Source organism: Oryx dammah, unplaced genomic scaffold (assembly GCF_014754425.2).
Source record: "Oryx dammah isolate SB20612 unplaced genomic scaffold, SCBI_Odam_1.1 HiC_scaffold_9, whole genome shotgun sequence".
Classification (NCBI taxonomy): Eukaryota; Metazoa; Chordata; class Mammalia; order Artiodactyla; family Bovidae; genus Oryx; species Oryx dammah.
In genome coordinates this window covers 36,932,258-36,949,996 of record NW_024070193.1, presented here as the reverse complement: position 1 = coordinate 36,949,996, position 17,739 = coordinate 36,932,258, and the positions used below count along the sequence as shown (strand labels likewise).

The 17,739-nt window shown below is 40.4% G+C and overlaps 1 protein-coding gene across 2 annotated transcripts in view; it reads right to left on the bottom strand.

Annotated features, from left to right (window-relative positions):
• The window catches only part of CNTN4 (contactin 4), a 1,027,325-nt gene that overhangs the window by 169,673 nt on the left and 839,913 nt on the right, over positions 1-17,739 (bottom strand). For both annotated transcript variants that reach the window (XM_040245968.1, XM_040245967.1), the window contains 2 exons: positions 15,814-15,950; positions 13,149-13,278 (listed from right to left, as the gene is read on the bottom strand). In XM_040245968.1, coding sequence (XP_040101902.1) covers positions 13,149-13,278; positions 15,814-15,950 — 267 coding nt within the window. The remainder of the gene's footprint in view (positions 1-13,148; positions 13,279-15,813; positions 15,951-17,739) is intronic.

The following is a 17,739-nucleotide window of genomic DNA, read 5'->3' as shown; positions in this document are numbered from 1 at the left end:
CAGTGATTCCTTTCTATTGCTGAGTAGTTATATCTCAACCATGTGGGTGTGCAAGACAAATTCATCTCTACTGTTGACATTTCAGGCACTATGATGACTGATGAATACTTTTTAAGCACAGAAACCATTTCAAGATCTTTCAACAGTATCACTGCCAACAAGTAGGATTAGCCTTTTTTTCTTTTTTTTAGTGTGGGGGATTGACATGTACACACTGCTGTATTAACAATGGACAATATACAAGGACTTACAGTATAGTACAGAAACTCTCTTCAATGTTATATAACAACCTAAATACGAAAAGAATTTGAAAAAGAATAGATTCATGTATAACTGAACCACTTTGCTGTACACTTGAAACTAACACAATATTGTTAATCACCTATACTCCAATATAAAATTTTAAAAGCCCTTTTTCCTTTTTATGAAGGTTTGAAAGCCAAGCTCTTATTCGGTAAACAAGGATAGACCCTTTCTTATTTAAGGAAAAATATTTTAAAGCCAATTTAGAACATCATTTCTTACACAACAACTAACACGTTGATTGAAAATCATTCTTATTATGTTTTAAAAGCTTCAACTGCTAAACCCTTGTTAACCTTCCTTGAGCAGCTCTATCTGTATGAGGATAATAAGACAGCAAGCATTTTTAAATATCTGTAACTGTAAGCACTTTGAACTTCCTACATTAGTCCAAGTTAGAGATATTTCATTTTATTTGGCGTAATGCCTTGAACACTCATACAAATTTGTAAAAGTAGTGTGTGGTGGTACAATGTTATATTTGATTGAGTAACTTTGTTATGAGATCAAAATAGTTGTTTAATTGACAGAAGAGAGTCATTAAACTGTGAGAATTCTGGAATTCCAGTGGTTACAAAATGGTAGCACCCACTAGTAGTAATTATTAGGTCATCAGTTCCTGGAAGGCAAAGACTATGAATCAGGGATCTTGGACCTAGCACAGTCCTTGCACAAAGTAGATGTTCAATTGATATATGCTGAATTAATGTATATTGTGGGAGAGAACTCAGGAATTCAGTTCAAGACAGGAAATGCCCTTCTCATGATGCTTCACCTGGATATCAATGACTTCTTGAACTTCATGGCCTGTGTATAGGATACTCCGTCCTCTGTGGACTTGGACCTCAGTGAAATGAAGCAGGATTATCCAAGAAACAATTCAGGCTATCTGTACACTTGTCCCTCAAAATCCACTATCCATGGAAAGACTGGTTCCAGGTACCAAAATCCATGGATGCTTAAGTCCCTCATTTAAATAGCAGGCTACAATGAGTACAGCCAGCCCTCCATAACTGGCAGGTGTAGAGTGCTGGCTGTACTCTTTCACCATGTGAACTGGTGTTATGGTAGATGGTTAACAAATGACTCTCCAAGCAAAAGAAAACACCAAAGAACTTGAGTTTTGAGCTTGCCAATTCCTGATTTTCCAAGTGTAGGGTTGAACCAGAAGCAGCATCACCTGGCAACTTGTTTGAAGTGCAAACCCTCAGGCCCCACTCAAGAACTACTATGTCAGAAATTCTAAAGGTAGGGCTCAGCTTTGTGTGTTTTAATGAGTCTTCCAAACAATTCTGATGCATGGTAGAGTCTGAGAATCAATACCATAGAAAAACCTAGTTACCTTCTGATCTGATCAATTAGAGCAATAGAACTTCTACCCATTGGAATCATTCCTGAGTGACTAAGGAATAGAGTCCTGGAGTCTCTACCAAGGACTAGTTGGTAGGGAGGATGGTATCAGGTCAGTTCAGATCAGTCACACAGTTGTGTCTGACTCTTTAAGACCCCATGGACTGCAGCACACTAGGCTTCCCTGTCCTTCACCAACTCCTGGAGTTTGCTCAAACATGTCCATCGAGTCAGTGATGTCATCCAACCATTTCATCCTCTGTTGTCCCTTCTCCTCCTGCCTTCAATCTTTCTCAGCAACAGGGACTTCTCCATTGAGTCACTTCTTTGCATCATGTGGCCAAAGAATTGAAGCTTCAGCTTCAGCATCAGTCCTTCCAATGAATATGCAGGACTGATTTCCTTTAGGATTGGCTGCTTGGATCGCCTTGACTCAAGAGTCTTCCCCAACACCACAGATCAAAAGCACCAATTCTTTGGTGCTTAGCTTTCTTTATAGTCCAGCTCTCACATCCATACATGACTACTGGAAAACCCATAGACTTTACTAGACAGAACTTTGATGGCAAAGTTATCACTCTGCTTTTTAATATGCTGTCTAGGTTGGTCATAGCTTTTCTTCCAAGGAGCAAGTGTCTTTTAATTTTATGGCTGCAGTCACTATCTACAGTGATTTTGGAGCCCAAGAAAATAAATTCTGTCACTGTTTCCATTGTTTCCCCACTGATGTGCCATGAAGTGATGGGACTGGATGTCATGATCTTTGTTTTTTGAATGTTGAATTTTAAGCCAGCTTTTTCACTCCCCTTTCACTTTCATCAAGAGACTCTTTAGTTCTTCGCCTTCTGCCATAAGGGGATGGTGTCATCTGTGTATCTGAGGTTATTGATATTTCTTCCAGCAATCTTGATTCCAGTTGGTGCTTCATCCAGCCCAGCATTTCACATGATGTACTCTGTATCTAAGCTAAATAAGCTGGATGACAATACACAGCCTTGACGTACTGCTTTCCCAATTTGGAACCAGTCTGTTGTTCCATGTCTGGTTCTAACTGTTACTTCTTAACCTGCATACAGATTTCTCAGGAGGCAGGTCAGGTGGTCTGGTATTTCCATCTCTTGAGGAATTTTACACAATTTGCTGTGATCCACAAAGTCAAAGGCTTTGGCATAGTCAATAAAGCAGAAATAGATGTTGTTCTGGGACTCTCTTGCTTTATCTGTGATCCAGTGGATGTTGGCAATTTGATCTCTGGTTCCTCTGTTCTTTCTAAATCTAGCTTGAACATCTGGAAGTTCTCGGTTCACGTACTGTTGAAGTCTCCCTTGGAGAATCTTAAGCATTACTTTGCTAGCGTGTGAGATGAGTGCAATTGTGCAGTAGTTTGAACATTCTTTGGCATTGCCTTTCTTTGGGATTGGACTAAAAACTGACCTTTTCCACTCCTGTGGCCACTGCCGAGTTTTCCAAATTTGTTGGCATATTGAGTGTAGCACTTTTACAGTATCATCATTTAGCATTTGAAATAGCTCAACTGGAATTCCATCACCTCCATTAGCTTTGTTCGTGAGGCCCACTTGACTTCACATTCTAGGATGTCTGGCTCTAGGTGAATGATCAGGGTTATCTGTGTCATGAAGATCTTTTTTGTACAATTCTTCTCTGTATTCTTGCCACCTCTTCTTAATATCTTCTGCTTCTGTTAGGTCCAGACCACTTCTGTCCTTTATTGTGCCGATCTTTGCATGAGCACAATACCATAATTTTTGCTGGGTATCTCTAATTTTCTTGACAAAATCTCTAGTCTTTCCCATTCTATTATTTTCCTCTATTTCTTTGCATTGATCACTGAGGAAGGCTTTCCTAGCTCTCCTTGCTATTCTTTTGAACTCTGCACTCAGATGGCTATGTCTTTCCTTTTCTTCTTTGCCTTTAGCTTCTCTTCTTTTATCTTCTTCTTCTCAGACAACCATTTTGCCTCTTTGCTTTCCTTTTTCTTGGGGATGGTCTTGATCACTACCTCCTGTACAATGTCACAAACCTCTGTCCATAGTTCTTCAGGCATTCTATCAGCTCTAATTTCTTGAATCTATTTCTCACTTCCACAAGAGATTTGATTTAGGTCATACCTGAATGGTCTAGTGGTTTTCCCTACTTTCTTCAATTTAAGTCTGAATTTGGCAATAAGGAGCTCATGATCCAAGCCACAGTCAGCTCCTCGTCTTGTTTTTTTCTGAATGTATAGAGATTCTCCATCTTTGGCTGCAGAGAACATAATCAATTGATTTTGTATTGACCATCTGGTGATGTCCATATAGAGAGTTGTCTCTTGTGTTTTGGTAGAGGGTGTTTGCTATGACCATTGCATTCTCTTGGCAAATCTCTGTTAGCCTTTGCTCTGCTTCATTTTGTACTCCAAGCCCAAACTTGCCTGTTACTCCAGGTAGCTCCTGACTTTCTACTTTTGCATTCCAGTCCCCTATGATGAAAAGGACATCTTTCTTTGGTGGTAGTTCTAGAAGGTCTTGTAGGTCTTCACAGAACTGTTCAATTTTAGCTTCTTCGGCATTAGTGGTTGGGGCATAGACTTGGATTACTGTGATACTGAATGGTTTGCCTTGGAAACAAATAGGGATCATTCTGTTGTTTTTGAGACTGTATCCAAGTACTGCATTTCAGACTCTTTTATTGTATAACTATAATGGCTACTCCATTCTTCAAAGGGATTTTTGCCCACAGTAGTAGATATAATGGTCATCCTAATTAAATTCACCCATTCCAGTCTATTTTAGTTCACTGATTCTTAAAATGTAGATGTTTACTCTTGCTGTCTCCTGTTTGACCACTTCCAATTTACCTTGATTTATGGACCTAACATTCCAGGCTCCAATGCAATATTGCTTTTTATAGCATTGGACTGTACTTCCATCACCAGTCACGTCCACAACTGGGTGCTGTTTTCACTTTGTCTCCATCCCTTCATTCTTTCTGGAGTTAGTTCTCCACTCTTCTCCAATAGCATATTAGGCACCTACTGACCTGGGGAGTTCATCTTTCAGTGTCCTATCTTTTTGCCTTTTCATACTGTTCATGGGGTTCTCATGGCAAGAATACTGAAGTGGTTTGCCATTCTCTTCTCCAGTGGACCATGTTTTGTCAGAACTCTCCACTATGACCCGTCCATGTGGGTGGTCCTACACAGCATGGCTCATAGTTTCCTTGAATTAGACAAGGCTGGGATTCATGTGAGGGATGATTGTATGGTACTGCACTATTAAAGAGCTCCCCTGGTGACTCACAAGCAGCACAATTTGAGAATCACTGAAATAGGGTTTACTGGTAATTGTGCAGCTGTCTGTATTATAAGCTTTTGGTATGGATACTAGTTTAAAACAGAAAACAAACAAACAAAACAAATCCCCAACTTCATATTGCTACAGTCACTTCAGATTTGCAGGAAGTTTTCACATGTGATCTCTTTTAGTTTTAACAGTGACACCCTCATTTTATTGATTAGTGAAGGCTTAGTAACTTGTTAAAGATATCAAATTTGCGTTTGAGATCCACATGCATTGCTTTCCCTCTTCCTGATGAGTTAAGTAAAGCTCCTATCAGACAATATTTGGGTAAGAAAGGCATCCCTCCTCTCATTGGATGCTGCTCACACTCAGCACATTTGACTGTAATCTGGCTCAATGAGGCAGTTGAGAAATCAGACTTAGTTGCAGATGAGCACTTGTGAAAATCCCTGTGAAATAACTTTGAGTTTAGCTTTAGTGTTTTTCTAATTTGTAGTCCAATCATTTGGACACATGGCAAATTAACCATATAACTGCTCAAGCCTGCACCTCACTTTAATCGACTATCAGTTCCTTAATGGCTTCAGAGTGTCCTGCCAGGGTCTGATGTCTTCCACCACAGAGGCCAGGAGAATGCCCACCGTCCTGAACATCAGACAGGAACTCCTTGGACCAAGGCTACTTCTATCCCTTATACAGTCCTGCAAAGTCAGGTCATATTCAAGACCACTGGGAAGACACTCAGTTGCTCTTAAGTGCATCCCATTTCAAAATCAAAGATACTCTAGTGTGTATAAAATAGACAGCTAGTAGGAATCTTATGTTTAGCACAGGGAGCTAAGGTTGATGCTCTGTGATAAACTAGAGAGGTGAGATGGGGGACGGATGGGAGGGGGGTCTAAGAGCAAGAGGATATATGCATACATATGGCTGATTCACTTCATTGTACAGCAGAGACTAACAGAACATTGTAAAGCAAGTATACTCCTATGAAAAAGATATAGTAATAATTATGATAATAATTTGATTCATTGTAGATCATTTGACAACAAAGGAAAGCAGAAAAAATGAAAATATCTCCCATATTCCTACCCAACAAAAAGATAGTCTAGTGACACTGCTGGTTACGATCCAGGTCAGCTGGACACAGTACCCAAGCATCTTGCTCTAGCACAATCACTTCTCTTCTGTAGAGGATGCTGCTGGTACCTCACACGGATTCTCTTTTCTGGCCCCAGATGCTGTGAGAATTGGTTGCTTACCAACTCCAGCTGCCCCCTTCTCTGGGAAGTTGACTGGGAGGTTTTGCTCCATATACCCTGCCATAACCAGCACCACTTGAGGGGCAGATCAATGAATAACCAATGAAGAGATTTTTAAAAAGGTCAGCCTCCTTGCCTGAGGTGGGAATAGCTCTGAGATGCAATTATGCTCCAGACATCACCCTCTAGAATGTGATACAGGCTAGACTTTACCTGAGACCATGTCCCTGCTCCCTGCCCTCCATCCCCCTCCCTAGCCCGCTCTCTCTTATACATTTTGCTCAGAGGACACTCCTCCAGTGACTCACAGGTACCTAACCCCTTCCTCAGCTTTTGAGGTCTTAGGCATACTCTATCCTTGCTGTTCTTGTTGAATCACTTAGTTGTGTTGGACTCTTTTGTGACTCCATGGACTGTAGCCCACCAGGCTCCTCTGCCCATGGGATTTCCCAGGCAAGAATCTTGGGGTGGGTTGCCATTTCCTTCTCCAGGGATCTTCCCAACCCAGGGATTGAACCCACATCTCTTGCAATGCAGGTGGATTCTTTACCACGGAGCCACCACATATATACAGGATGACATTGGTGTTCTGTATGGAGTAGCACAGAAAATTTCAAGTTTGGTAGTTCAATCAGCATCCCCTGGCACCAACATGATCATCTATCTGAGTGGACACAAACATTAGACATGAATAGAAATATTTCATTAGAAAAGTTATCTTAATAAAATACTTAATTTGGCTTTTTAAATTGTATTTTTTTTTTTTTGTAGAAGATTCAAATCTCCCTAAGATTATAAGACTCGGTTCGCTGTTCCAATTCCAGCACACTTTTCTATGACCCAGGGAATTTTGTGGTTGCTCACGGTGTACATCACACAAGTGAATCTCATCCATGACAGAAGCTAACATAGGAGAAAAAGTCTGGAAACAGTTGCCTTGAGGAGTAACAAACTATCAACTGTGATAGGTCAGTCACAAACAAGGATGTACTATTTCTGTTTTAAAGTACTCATCACCAGGCTACTCTAATATACTGACCTCAAGCTAAAAGTCTACGGCATTTGCCCACCCAGTGAGTAAATCACCCAGCACCTAGGTTAATTATTTAGCAGTTTCAATCGAAAATATAGATACATTACATATACATTAAATACCCAGACAGAATACATAAAACAAGACTAAGGGAAAAGCCTATTAAACATATGCTTCCTAACCATCTTTTATTCATGACCTTAAGGCTGTTTCCCAGCATGAAAGGGAATCTCCTCTCTAGCACTGGAGGATGCTGATAATGGATCAATAGCTGCAACCAGCATACTTCTTTTCTTCCTTGTACTGAAGTATCCTGTTTTCATTTTGTTTCTTGGTTCAATTCAACCTCCCTATGATTCTAATACAGGTAATAACTAATCCGTTATTAAATCCATAAGAGTCAAACTATTATCACCCAGCAAGAAACACAGTGACTTGTGAAACATGATTGTATTAAAGCTTACTCAACCAATATTCACATATGTGTATTTTTAAATAATCAAATGTCTTCTCCTTCATTCATTTAATAATAACTCTAGGGATTTACTCATTCAATACTTAACTGCCCTCTAATTCACTTGGAATATACTAGTGTGATTTTCTGGGGCAGGAAAAATGGGATATTAAATAGAGAACTTCTAAGCTTGTTCAATAGCTTCCAAAATTGGCCCTTAATTAATTTTTCCATCTTCCTCTTTCAAGTTTAAAGTTTGCCAATACACTTTATGTATTTGAATTAAAATTTCTGAGAAACATTTAGGATTTTCTATGGGCAAGAAACTATCTAGATGTTTTATAACTTTTGTTCAGGCCCTTTCACTCTGCGCTGTTCCTGGTTCTTTTGCCTGTATAAATATAAATTATTTTTCAAGGTTCACCTGACTAGCTCAGTCCACTGGTCAAACTCTCTTTCCTGTATTTCTGGAAGACTTACTATTTGTATCACTTGTTTGGAATTGAATAATTTACTGACATCTTACAGTTCTTACACTCAATAAAGCTGAGATCAGGAAGAGGGGGTTAAATAACTTCTTAGGCATTTCATCTTTACTGATCTTGCTTGTTTATCTCAAGGGAATTAAGAAAGGACTCAGACCAAGAATTCAAATGGAATTAGTTCTAACTGGAAATGACTTGAAATAAACCTCTACAGAGTTGAATCAGTGATTATCACCTCATAGGCCTTGAACCCTTGGTTGAGGGAAGAGAAAGGATCTGGTGAAGATCCTAGGATATGCATATCAGATAGATATATAGACACAGATATAAATTTGCCTTCCCAGGTGGTGCTAATGATAAAGAACCTGCCTGCCAATGCAAGAGGCATAAGAGACACATATTTGATCCCTGGGTCAGGAAGATCTCCTGGAGGAAGGCATGGCAACCCATTCCAGTATTCTTGCCTAGAGAATCCCATGGACAGGGGAACCTGGCGAGCTTCAGCCCACACGATCGCAAAGAGCTGGACACAACTGAAATGACTTAGTGTGCACATGGATATAGATATGGATATCTAGAGATGGATGTATACACACACACACATCTCGTTGTTGTCGTTCAGTTGCTCAGTTGTGTCCAGCTCTTTGCACCCATACTGTTATGCTCCTCTCTGGGTAAGTGCTCTAGAAAAAAATCATTTAATAGCCTTTCTCACTTCAGGCTCTGCTTTTGGGCCTGTAGTCATCCTCTATCTTTACTCCATGATTACATCCTGTGATTTCCAGTCATTTGTTATCATCAAATTTTCTTATTTTAACAAAAGGACCTACAAAATCTTTTATAATTATAATGGCATCGCCAGACTTTTAAACTGGACAGCTTTCGCCTGGAGGGTTTAAAGACAATGTGATTCATTCCTGAGGCCACACACCCTCCACTGTAGCTGTTTTCTAACCAGTTGACACTATGTTTAACAAAGAATACACTTCTTTCTGCAGAACATTCTACCTTGATCTACCTTTGTGAGCTGTGCTCCACAACAGTCAGCTCCAACTACCAACAATCAGAGCCCACTTGGCCAGGATGGGACCATTGTACTTGTCCTGGGAAGCTGGAATTATTATTCTTAACATTTATAGTGGGGAAGGTATGTGTGTGGGGGGACATCCTTACAGTAGCCACACTGATGTTGACTCCAAGAGCACAGAATCCTCCGCGCCCTCTTTTGAAAAAGACTGCAATTTCATGAATCCTCAAAAATTCTTATCTTTGACTGGGTGTTGGTTCAGGTAAAGAAGCTGGTGAGGACAATTATGGAAGCAGCTCCTTTCTTTTTTACCTTGCATGGGTGGACTAACGTTCAACTCAGGAGCATCCACTTAATCCATGTCAGATCCACATGCCAGGCACCAAGAAGTGCTCTGCAGAAGGGCAAGTCAGGACTCTGAATCTGGGCAAATTATCAGGACTTATGGAATCAGCTCTCTCTGTGTGTTGCTTTTCTCTTATTTATAACCTTTCTATTATGCTCCAAGAAGAACGGCTACTTAGACATTAAAGATAAATTCTGAAGTCAAAGTAAAGATTTTTCTATAAGACAAATGCAAGTTGACGGTCTGGAGTTTTTTATTTTTTATTTTTTAATGCCTAAAGCTTTCTTAATTCACTTAACCACTATTTTCAAAGATTTACTTCACTCATTAATTCATTTTTAAAAACAGTCTCTCAACTCCTTCATCACTTAGTGCAGTCATTCATTCTTAGATTCATTCAATATTTAATGAGTACATACTATGTGCTTCAATATTGCATTAAGTCCTGATAATTAAATGAGTGAAACCAAGTATGGTCATTGACATCACGAGGAAGTTAAAGTGCAGTGAGAGAAAAAGACAGAGAAATCACATTAGCAAATGTAAATGTAAATGCAGCATGATATCAAGGACATTAAAAGGCAGGATGAAAATTGTAACAGCAGGAGCTGACCTGGGCATAGAGCCAGGTATGACTTCCTGAGGAAGCCAATATGGAGTTGGGAGAGGCAGCCTCAGTTCAGTTCAGTTTAGTTCAGTCACTGAGTTGTCTGACTCTTTGCAACCCCATGGATTGTAGTATGCCGGGCTACCCTGTCCATCACCAACTCCTGAAGCTTGCTCAAACTCATGTCCATTGAGTCAGTGATGCCATCCAGCTATCTCATCCTCTGTCATTCCCTTCTTTTCCTGCCTCTAAACCTGTCCCGGCAGCAGGGTCTTTTCCAATGAGTCAGTTCATCCCATCAAGTGGCCAAAGTATTAGAGTTTCAGCTTTAGCATCAGTCCTTCCAATGAATATTCAGGACTGATTTCCTTTAGGATGGACTGTTTGGATCTCCTGCAATCCAGGGACTCTCAAGAGCCTTCTGCAACACCACAGTTCAAAAGCATCAGTTCTTCGGCACTCAGCTTTCTTTATAGTCCAGCTCTCACATCCATATATGACTACTGGAAAAACCATAGTGATGGACAGGGAGGCCTGGTGTGCTGCAATTCATAGGGTCGCAAAGAGTTGGACACAACTGAGCGACTGAACTGAACTGAACTGAACTGATTAGATGGACCTTTGTTGGCAAAGTCATGTCTCTGCTTTTTAATATGCTATCTAGGTTGGTCATAACTTTTCTTCCAAGGAGCAAGCATCTTTTAATTTCATGACTACAGTCACCATCTGCAGTGATTTTGGAGCCCCCCAAAATAAAGTCTGTCACTGTTTCCACTGTTTCCCCATCTATTTTCCATGATGTGATGGGACCGGATGCCATGATCTTGGTTTTCTGAATGCTGAGTTTTAAGCCAACTTTTTCACTCTCTTCTTTCACTTTCATCAAGAGACTCTTTAGTTCTTCTTCACTTTCTGCCATAAGGGCGGTATCATCTGCATATCTGAGGTTATTGATATTTCTTCCAGCAATCTTGATTCCAGATTGTGCTTCTTCCAGACCAGCGTTTCTCATGATGTACTCTGCATAGAAGTTAAATAAGCAGGGTGACAATATAGAGCCTTGACGTACTCCTTTCCTGATTTGGAACCAGTCTGTTGTTCCATGTCTAGTTCTAACTGTTGCTTCCTGACATGCATACAGATTTCTCAAGAGGCAGGTCAAGTGGTCTGGTATTCCCATCTCTTGAAGAATTTTCCACAGTTTGTTGTGATTCACACAGTCAAAAGCTTTGGCATAGTCAATAAAGCAGAAGTAGATGTTTTCTGGAACTCTGTTGCTTTTTCGATGATCCAACAGATGTTGGCAGTTTGATCTCTGATTCCTCTGCCTTTTCTAAATCTGGCTGGAACATCTAGAGGTTAACAGTTCACATACTGTTGAATCCTGGTTTGGAGAATTTTAAGCATTATTTTACTAGCGTGTGAGATGAGTGCAATTGTACAGTAGTTTGAAAATTCTTTGGCATTGCCTTTCTTTGGGATTGGAATGAAACCTTTTCCAGCCTTGTGGCCGCTGCTAAGTTTTCCAAATTTGCTGGCATATTGAGTGCAGCACTTTCACAGCATCATCTTTTAGGATTTGAAATAGCTCAACTGGAATTCTTTCACCTCCACTAGTTTTGCTCATAGTGATGCTTCCTATGGGCCACTTGACTTCACATTCTAGGATGTCTGGCTCTAGGTGAGTGATCACAGTATTGTGGTTATCTGGGTCATGAAGATCTTGTTTTGTACAGTTCTGTGGATTCTTGCCACCTCTTCTTAATATCTTCTGCTTCTGTTAGGTCCAGACCATTTCTGTCCTTTATTGCGCCCATCTTTGCATGAAACGTTCCCTTGGTATCTCTGATTTTCTTGATGAGATCTCTAGTCTTTCCAATTCTATTGTTTTTCTGTATTGCTTTGCACTGATTACTGAGGAAGGCTTTCTTATTTCTCCTTGCTATTCTTTGGAACTCTGCATTCATATGGGTATATCTTTCCTTTTCTCCTTTGCCTTTAACTTCTCTTATTTTCTCAGCTATTTGGAAGGCCTCCTCAGACAACCATTTTGCCTCTTTGTATTTCTTTTTCTTGGGGATGGTCTTGATCACTGTCTCCTGTAGAATGTCGCAGATCTCTGTTCATAGTTCTTTAGTTACTCTATCAGATTTAATCCCTTGAATCTATTTGTCACTTCCACTGTAAAGGATTTGGTTTAGGTCATACCTGAATGGCCTAGTGGTTTTCCCTATGTTCTTCAATTTAATTCTGAATTTTGCAATAAGGAGTTCATTATCTGAGCCACAGTCAGCTCCCGGCCTTGTTTTTGCTGACTCTATAGAGCTTCTCCATCTTTGTCTGCAAAGAATGTAATCAATTCTGAGTTGGGAAGAAGTAAATGAAATGAAGAGGGGACAGAAAAGCATTTGAGGCAGAGGGAACAGTGTGGACCAGTGAACTGTGGAGGAAGAGAAGGTGGTGAACAAGCAGCTCAGAAAGCTCAGTACTGCTGAAGAACAGAAGGAAAGGGGCACATGTTGAAAGATGGAGCTGGAGGGGTATAGTGTATAGTGTATAGTCTGGAAAATTTATACGTGAAAGAACAAAATGCACTCTGCTTGACATGCAAACAAACCTGTCCACCTAAGGCAGCTCTTCCTCTCTCCGAGCTCAAGTTTACACCCAATCAGAGAGATAGCAACAGACACCAACACATTTCAGAAACTTTGCACAGTTTAGAAGAGGGGTTGATAGAGGAATAAAAATGAGTGCCAGGGGAACTGCATCACCCATTGCAAGCATCAGAAGAAGCTGATCTAGAAAGTAGTCTCCTCTTACTGCTTGTAGAATGCATTCCTTCCTTCTCGAGAGATATCTTTAGTCTAAAGATTTCATCAACCTTTTTTCTTGGATGGAATATTTATGCTTGGGAAAGTACACGTAAGTTTAGTGATTTCATAAAGCTTTTAGTTTTTTGTTCTTTCCAGTATAAAGACTCACCTATCACACTAAGCTCTGCGCTGGAAAAGATAACTCCATGTTTATTCTCTGCCACACATTGATACATGCCAGCATCTGAGAGGTTCACTATTGTTATGTTGAGTATTCCTTGCTCAATATGAATTCTATCCTGTGAAAGAAAAGAGGAACACAAAACAATGACCTTCTACAACTGAGACCCTAAGGCATCTTTGCTACATGTTATATATCAAAGGGGTTAATGGGAGGAAAATTGCCATCATATAAACAATTTACATAACATGAGTTATTTATCTGTCAACTAAACTTGTGGCGGGTCAGATGCTAAATGAAACAATCTGTACATCGGTTGGTAAATGGAATTTAAATTGTAGGACTCTCTTGAGTTATCATTGATTTAATAGTGAAACCACTCAGATTAATATCCCCTCTAAAAAGATGAACTTTAAATTTAAAATGATTTTTTTTTTCACTCCAAGGCTTTGTGCTAACTGTGGGTGAGGAGTGGGAAATACAAGCAAATTTACTGTTTAGAGTAGCTAAAACACTCAAATTATGAGCAGGCAACACTTTGAGGGTTAAAAGGACTGTACTCTTCTTGGATGAAGCAGAAACACATATTTAATGTTGTTGAAGTTTACTAAGAATAAAGAATAAGTATTGATAATTTAATGTTCTGTTACTTGACTGCTGTTGGTGGCAAGAACTAGGCTTAGGACCATCAACTGGTAGCCAATCTGAAGACAGCAAAGTGAGTGTATCAAACAATAGACCATCTTCATTCATCAGCCTGAGGCTACATAACTTGAGGCATCAATTTTTATAAATACCCTAAAGGACCTCCTTTTCTCCGGGAGACCTGCCATTTAAAAAGTAAAATATTTTTTGTTTGCCCTAGGGTTGTGATTTAGCTGCCTGGCATCCATGATCCCTCACCTTAAATAGAGGAAGGAAGATGCCAGTTACCTGGGCACCTACACTCAAGTGATTAGAGGCTGGCTTTAGAATGGAGAGAATCTTGGGGCCTGCAGGAGCCCTGAAGCGGCAGGAGGAGGTGTGGGTGGCGCGGTGTGGACTGGGCTTGTCGTATCTGCCTGTTTCTGTGGCTGCAAGGGCGGATATCCTGGCCAGAGCTCAGACTGGTTGTTCTTGCCTGGGGGCTGATGGAGGAGGAAACCAGAGCACAAGAAACTGGCTGTCAAATTGGGGCCTGGGGAAAAATGTCATATTTCAGAAAAAAATTGAATTCAGTGGGAAAATTAAACTGGACACAATTGTTCCTCATTTTAAGGTCCCTCCACCTCATTTATTTTTATAGGCATGATTCCTATCTCTTTCAGCCTTCTCAACAAGGTTATTCAGATTTCTTCGTTAGACTGCTTTACAGGTTGGTTACCTTTCTTAAAAAAATTTTTTTTTTTTTTTGCATTTGATTTGGAGTATTGGCATGCAGGCGTATTTTGAAAAGGAGTTATTTTTGTCTGTCTTTCCACCCATTTAGCAGATTGGGTGGCTACTTCCACCTCATCTCCTGGGCTGTGTGCTTATCTGTTCAATCATGTCTGACTCTTTGTGACCCCATGGACTACAGTCCACCAGGCTCCTCTGTCCATGGGATTTTCCAGGCAAGAATACTGGAGTGAGTCGCCATGGCCTCCTCCAGGGGAATCTGCCCAACCCAGGGATCAAACCCAGGTCTCCTGCATTCCAGGCAGATTCTTTACCAGCTGAGCTACCAGGGAAGCCCATGAATACTGCAGTGGGTAGACTATCCCTTCTTCAGGGGAATCTTCCTGATCCAGGAATTGAACTGGGGTCTTCTGCAATACAGGTGGATTCTTTACCAGTTGAGCTACAAGGGAAGCCCTTCCCTGGGCTGCTCGTCCAGAAATTACCAGACTCATGGCTTCTCTCAGGTCCTGGGATCTGCGAGAATACTGAGGCTACTGCAGTTCCTGCCCAGAGCCAGTAGAAGACGCAGCCTGGTACCTCCTACCTCTCTCACATCACAGAGTCCTGTTAAGCCAGGCAACAGTGTTGCCGCTTTTTCACCTAAGCATTAGCTACAGGGATACTGCAACCTGGTCTCCAAAGAGGATTTTTAGTATCTGAGCTTTCAGCTACTACTGCCTGCTTCAGGGCCTACAGACTGGTGCCTCCCACTTTGCTCATCGCTTTTAGTTGTTCTTCTCCTTCTGTTCCATTAAGAGATGTCAGTCTCGGGTTTGCACATGCCACTGTTACACGTCTGAGGCACATTGAGCATTTTGTTGGTCTGTGTACTGGACTGTGTTGTTCACTAGTCTTCCCAGACAGAAGACAACATAAAACCGCACTGAAGGGGAGAACTGGAGAGTCTTACACCCTCACTTGTACATGCAAACTTGTATTTTAGCACAATTACAAGACCCAGACCTTCAGCATAACTCTCCAGTTGTAAAGCCAGTGACATTAATTTCTGGAGACCAAAGATCCGGTATGGATGTTTAACAAGGCTGAGTAATGCTGGAACATTGGATTTACGTACAGTTTCTATCTATCAACCACATTCACTTGTTCCACTATTAATGGCATTTGGTTGCATATAATTTTGGAAACAACTGGTCATTTTTCTCTTTCCATAGCAACAAGACCACATGCCACATTAAAGTAAATATTAAGACACACTTTTCATTCATTTACTTACCCGAGTTAACAGTGGTTCGCCGTTTTTCAGCCACCTGTACGTAGGCTTGGGCCTTCCATTGGCTTTACATTCCCAGAAAACGTTTTCTTCAATGGCCACGTGGATGTCATTTATTTTTTGACTCCAATTCGGTTGAGCTACAGCGGTTCATAAAGCAAAGATGTACATTTAGTGCATGTTCAACTCATGTTTATCATATGCAATCAAGGGACAAAAAAGGGTTTAAGAAAAAATTAATTTTCCAGAGGTTATGTCAGTTACAAAGCCGGGTAGAAGTTCAGTGGGTATTTTTAGAATAAAATACCCCACCTCATGTCCAACTCTGAATGTCCTGTTTTTGCAGCCTATGTGGCTGTTTTTTCCATCACTAAAGGCAAAATGAGGAAAACTATCACGAGCCATAGGGGTAAAATTAACTGCTCCTCCTCCCAAATATCTATTCTTCATTTTTTCCTTTTAATAAAAGAAATCTCCCACTACCACTCTGTTACTTTAAGCTGGGCTCATGTTTTCCTAGCTACACACTGTATTTCCCTTTATTTGTATCTAGAGGTAATTATAGGATGAGGTTCATATCAATGATATGTGGTATGTGTGTGGAAGTGATGAGGGCAACCTCCAGGTTACTGACTTAAAGATACCAGCCCTGGATTCTCATTTTTCTTTCCCACTGATTAGAAAGTGACAAGTGAAATAGCCTGGGGCTCACAGATGAAGCTATGTAGGATGAAGATGCTGACCTTGAATGATCTTCTGGAATAAAGCAACCCCAGACCCACATGCCTATTTTTGGAGAGATATGTATGAAGGAAAGAAACTTCTTCTTTAAGCCATTATATTTCTCTATGTCTCTCACACACATCATATAAATAATTTTTGTGACTCCTTTCTCCTTCAAGACTGTCATCATTTTCTATTATTACCTTTTTTTCATGTCGATAGAATATTTTCTATTAGCATATGGCCTTACAATTCCAAGTCTCTGAATGAGCCCTGGTTTTCACAAAAACCTTCTTAAGGAAATGGGTCCTGTCCTGCCTAACACAGGAATTCAAGGCCACTCAATTCCCACACTTCCCAATGCAGCACTCCAGGGGTCCCCAACTCTCCAGGATCTAATGCTTGATGATTTGAGGGGGAGATGATAGAATAATAGAAATAAAGTGCCTGATAAGTGTGATGCACTCAAAGCATCCAGAAACCATCCTCCCACCCCTGGACTGCGTAAAAACTGTCTTCTGTGAAACTTGTCCCTGTTGCCAAAGAGGCTGGGGACTGCTGTACCACTCCCTCTTACCACCAAAATTGTGCCTCATTTCTCATGCTTCAAATAAAGTCCCATTTTCTCTCCTTGTTCTTAAGGGAAATAAAGACAATGCTAACCCACATTCCCTAAAAAGTCTTCATAATATCAAGCCTTCCCTAAAGCACAATTCATGCTATTGGTAAACTATAATGGCACACGTAATTAGGCAGAAAACCCTCAGCTCAAAGTGCAGAAGCAAAGAGTAGTCATTCTGGAAGGCATCTTTGCATTGTGTACCTGCACAGAATGATGTCTACCAACTTGAACCCAATAGTTAGAACTGGTATTCATATTTAATTGGAAGATGCTACTCAATATTCTTAACATATCTCTTAGCTGACTTGACCTCAGTATCTTTATTCGATGAGGTTACCAATCATTCATAATTTAATTCAAAAGGAAATGACTAGTGTTGAGCTCAAGCTTATCTTCTCAAAATGAAAAAAAAAAAAAACAAAAAAAACCAAACAAACCCTGGAAAAACAATTCACTTAACCAGCAGAGGTCCCTAGGTCCCTGAATAAATGCTACTTTCTCCTTTTATCCATCTATAAGCAAATCTCATGTTTTTCAAAGAGCAAAACACAACTTTACAAATCTTCTACTGATGGAGATGATGC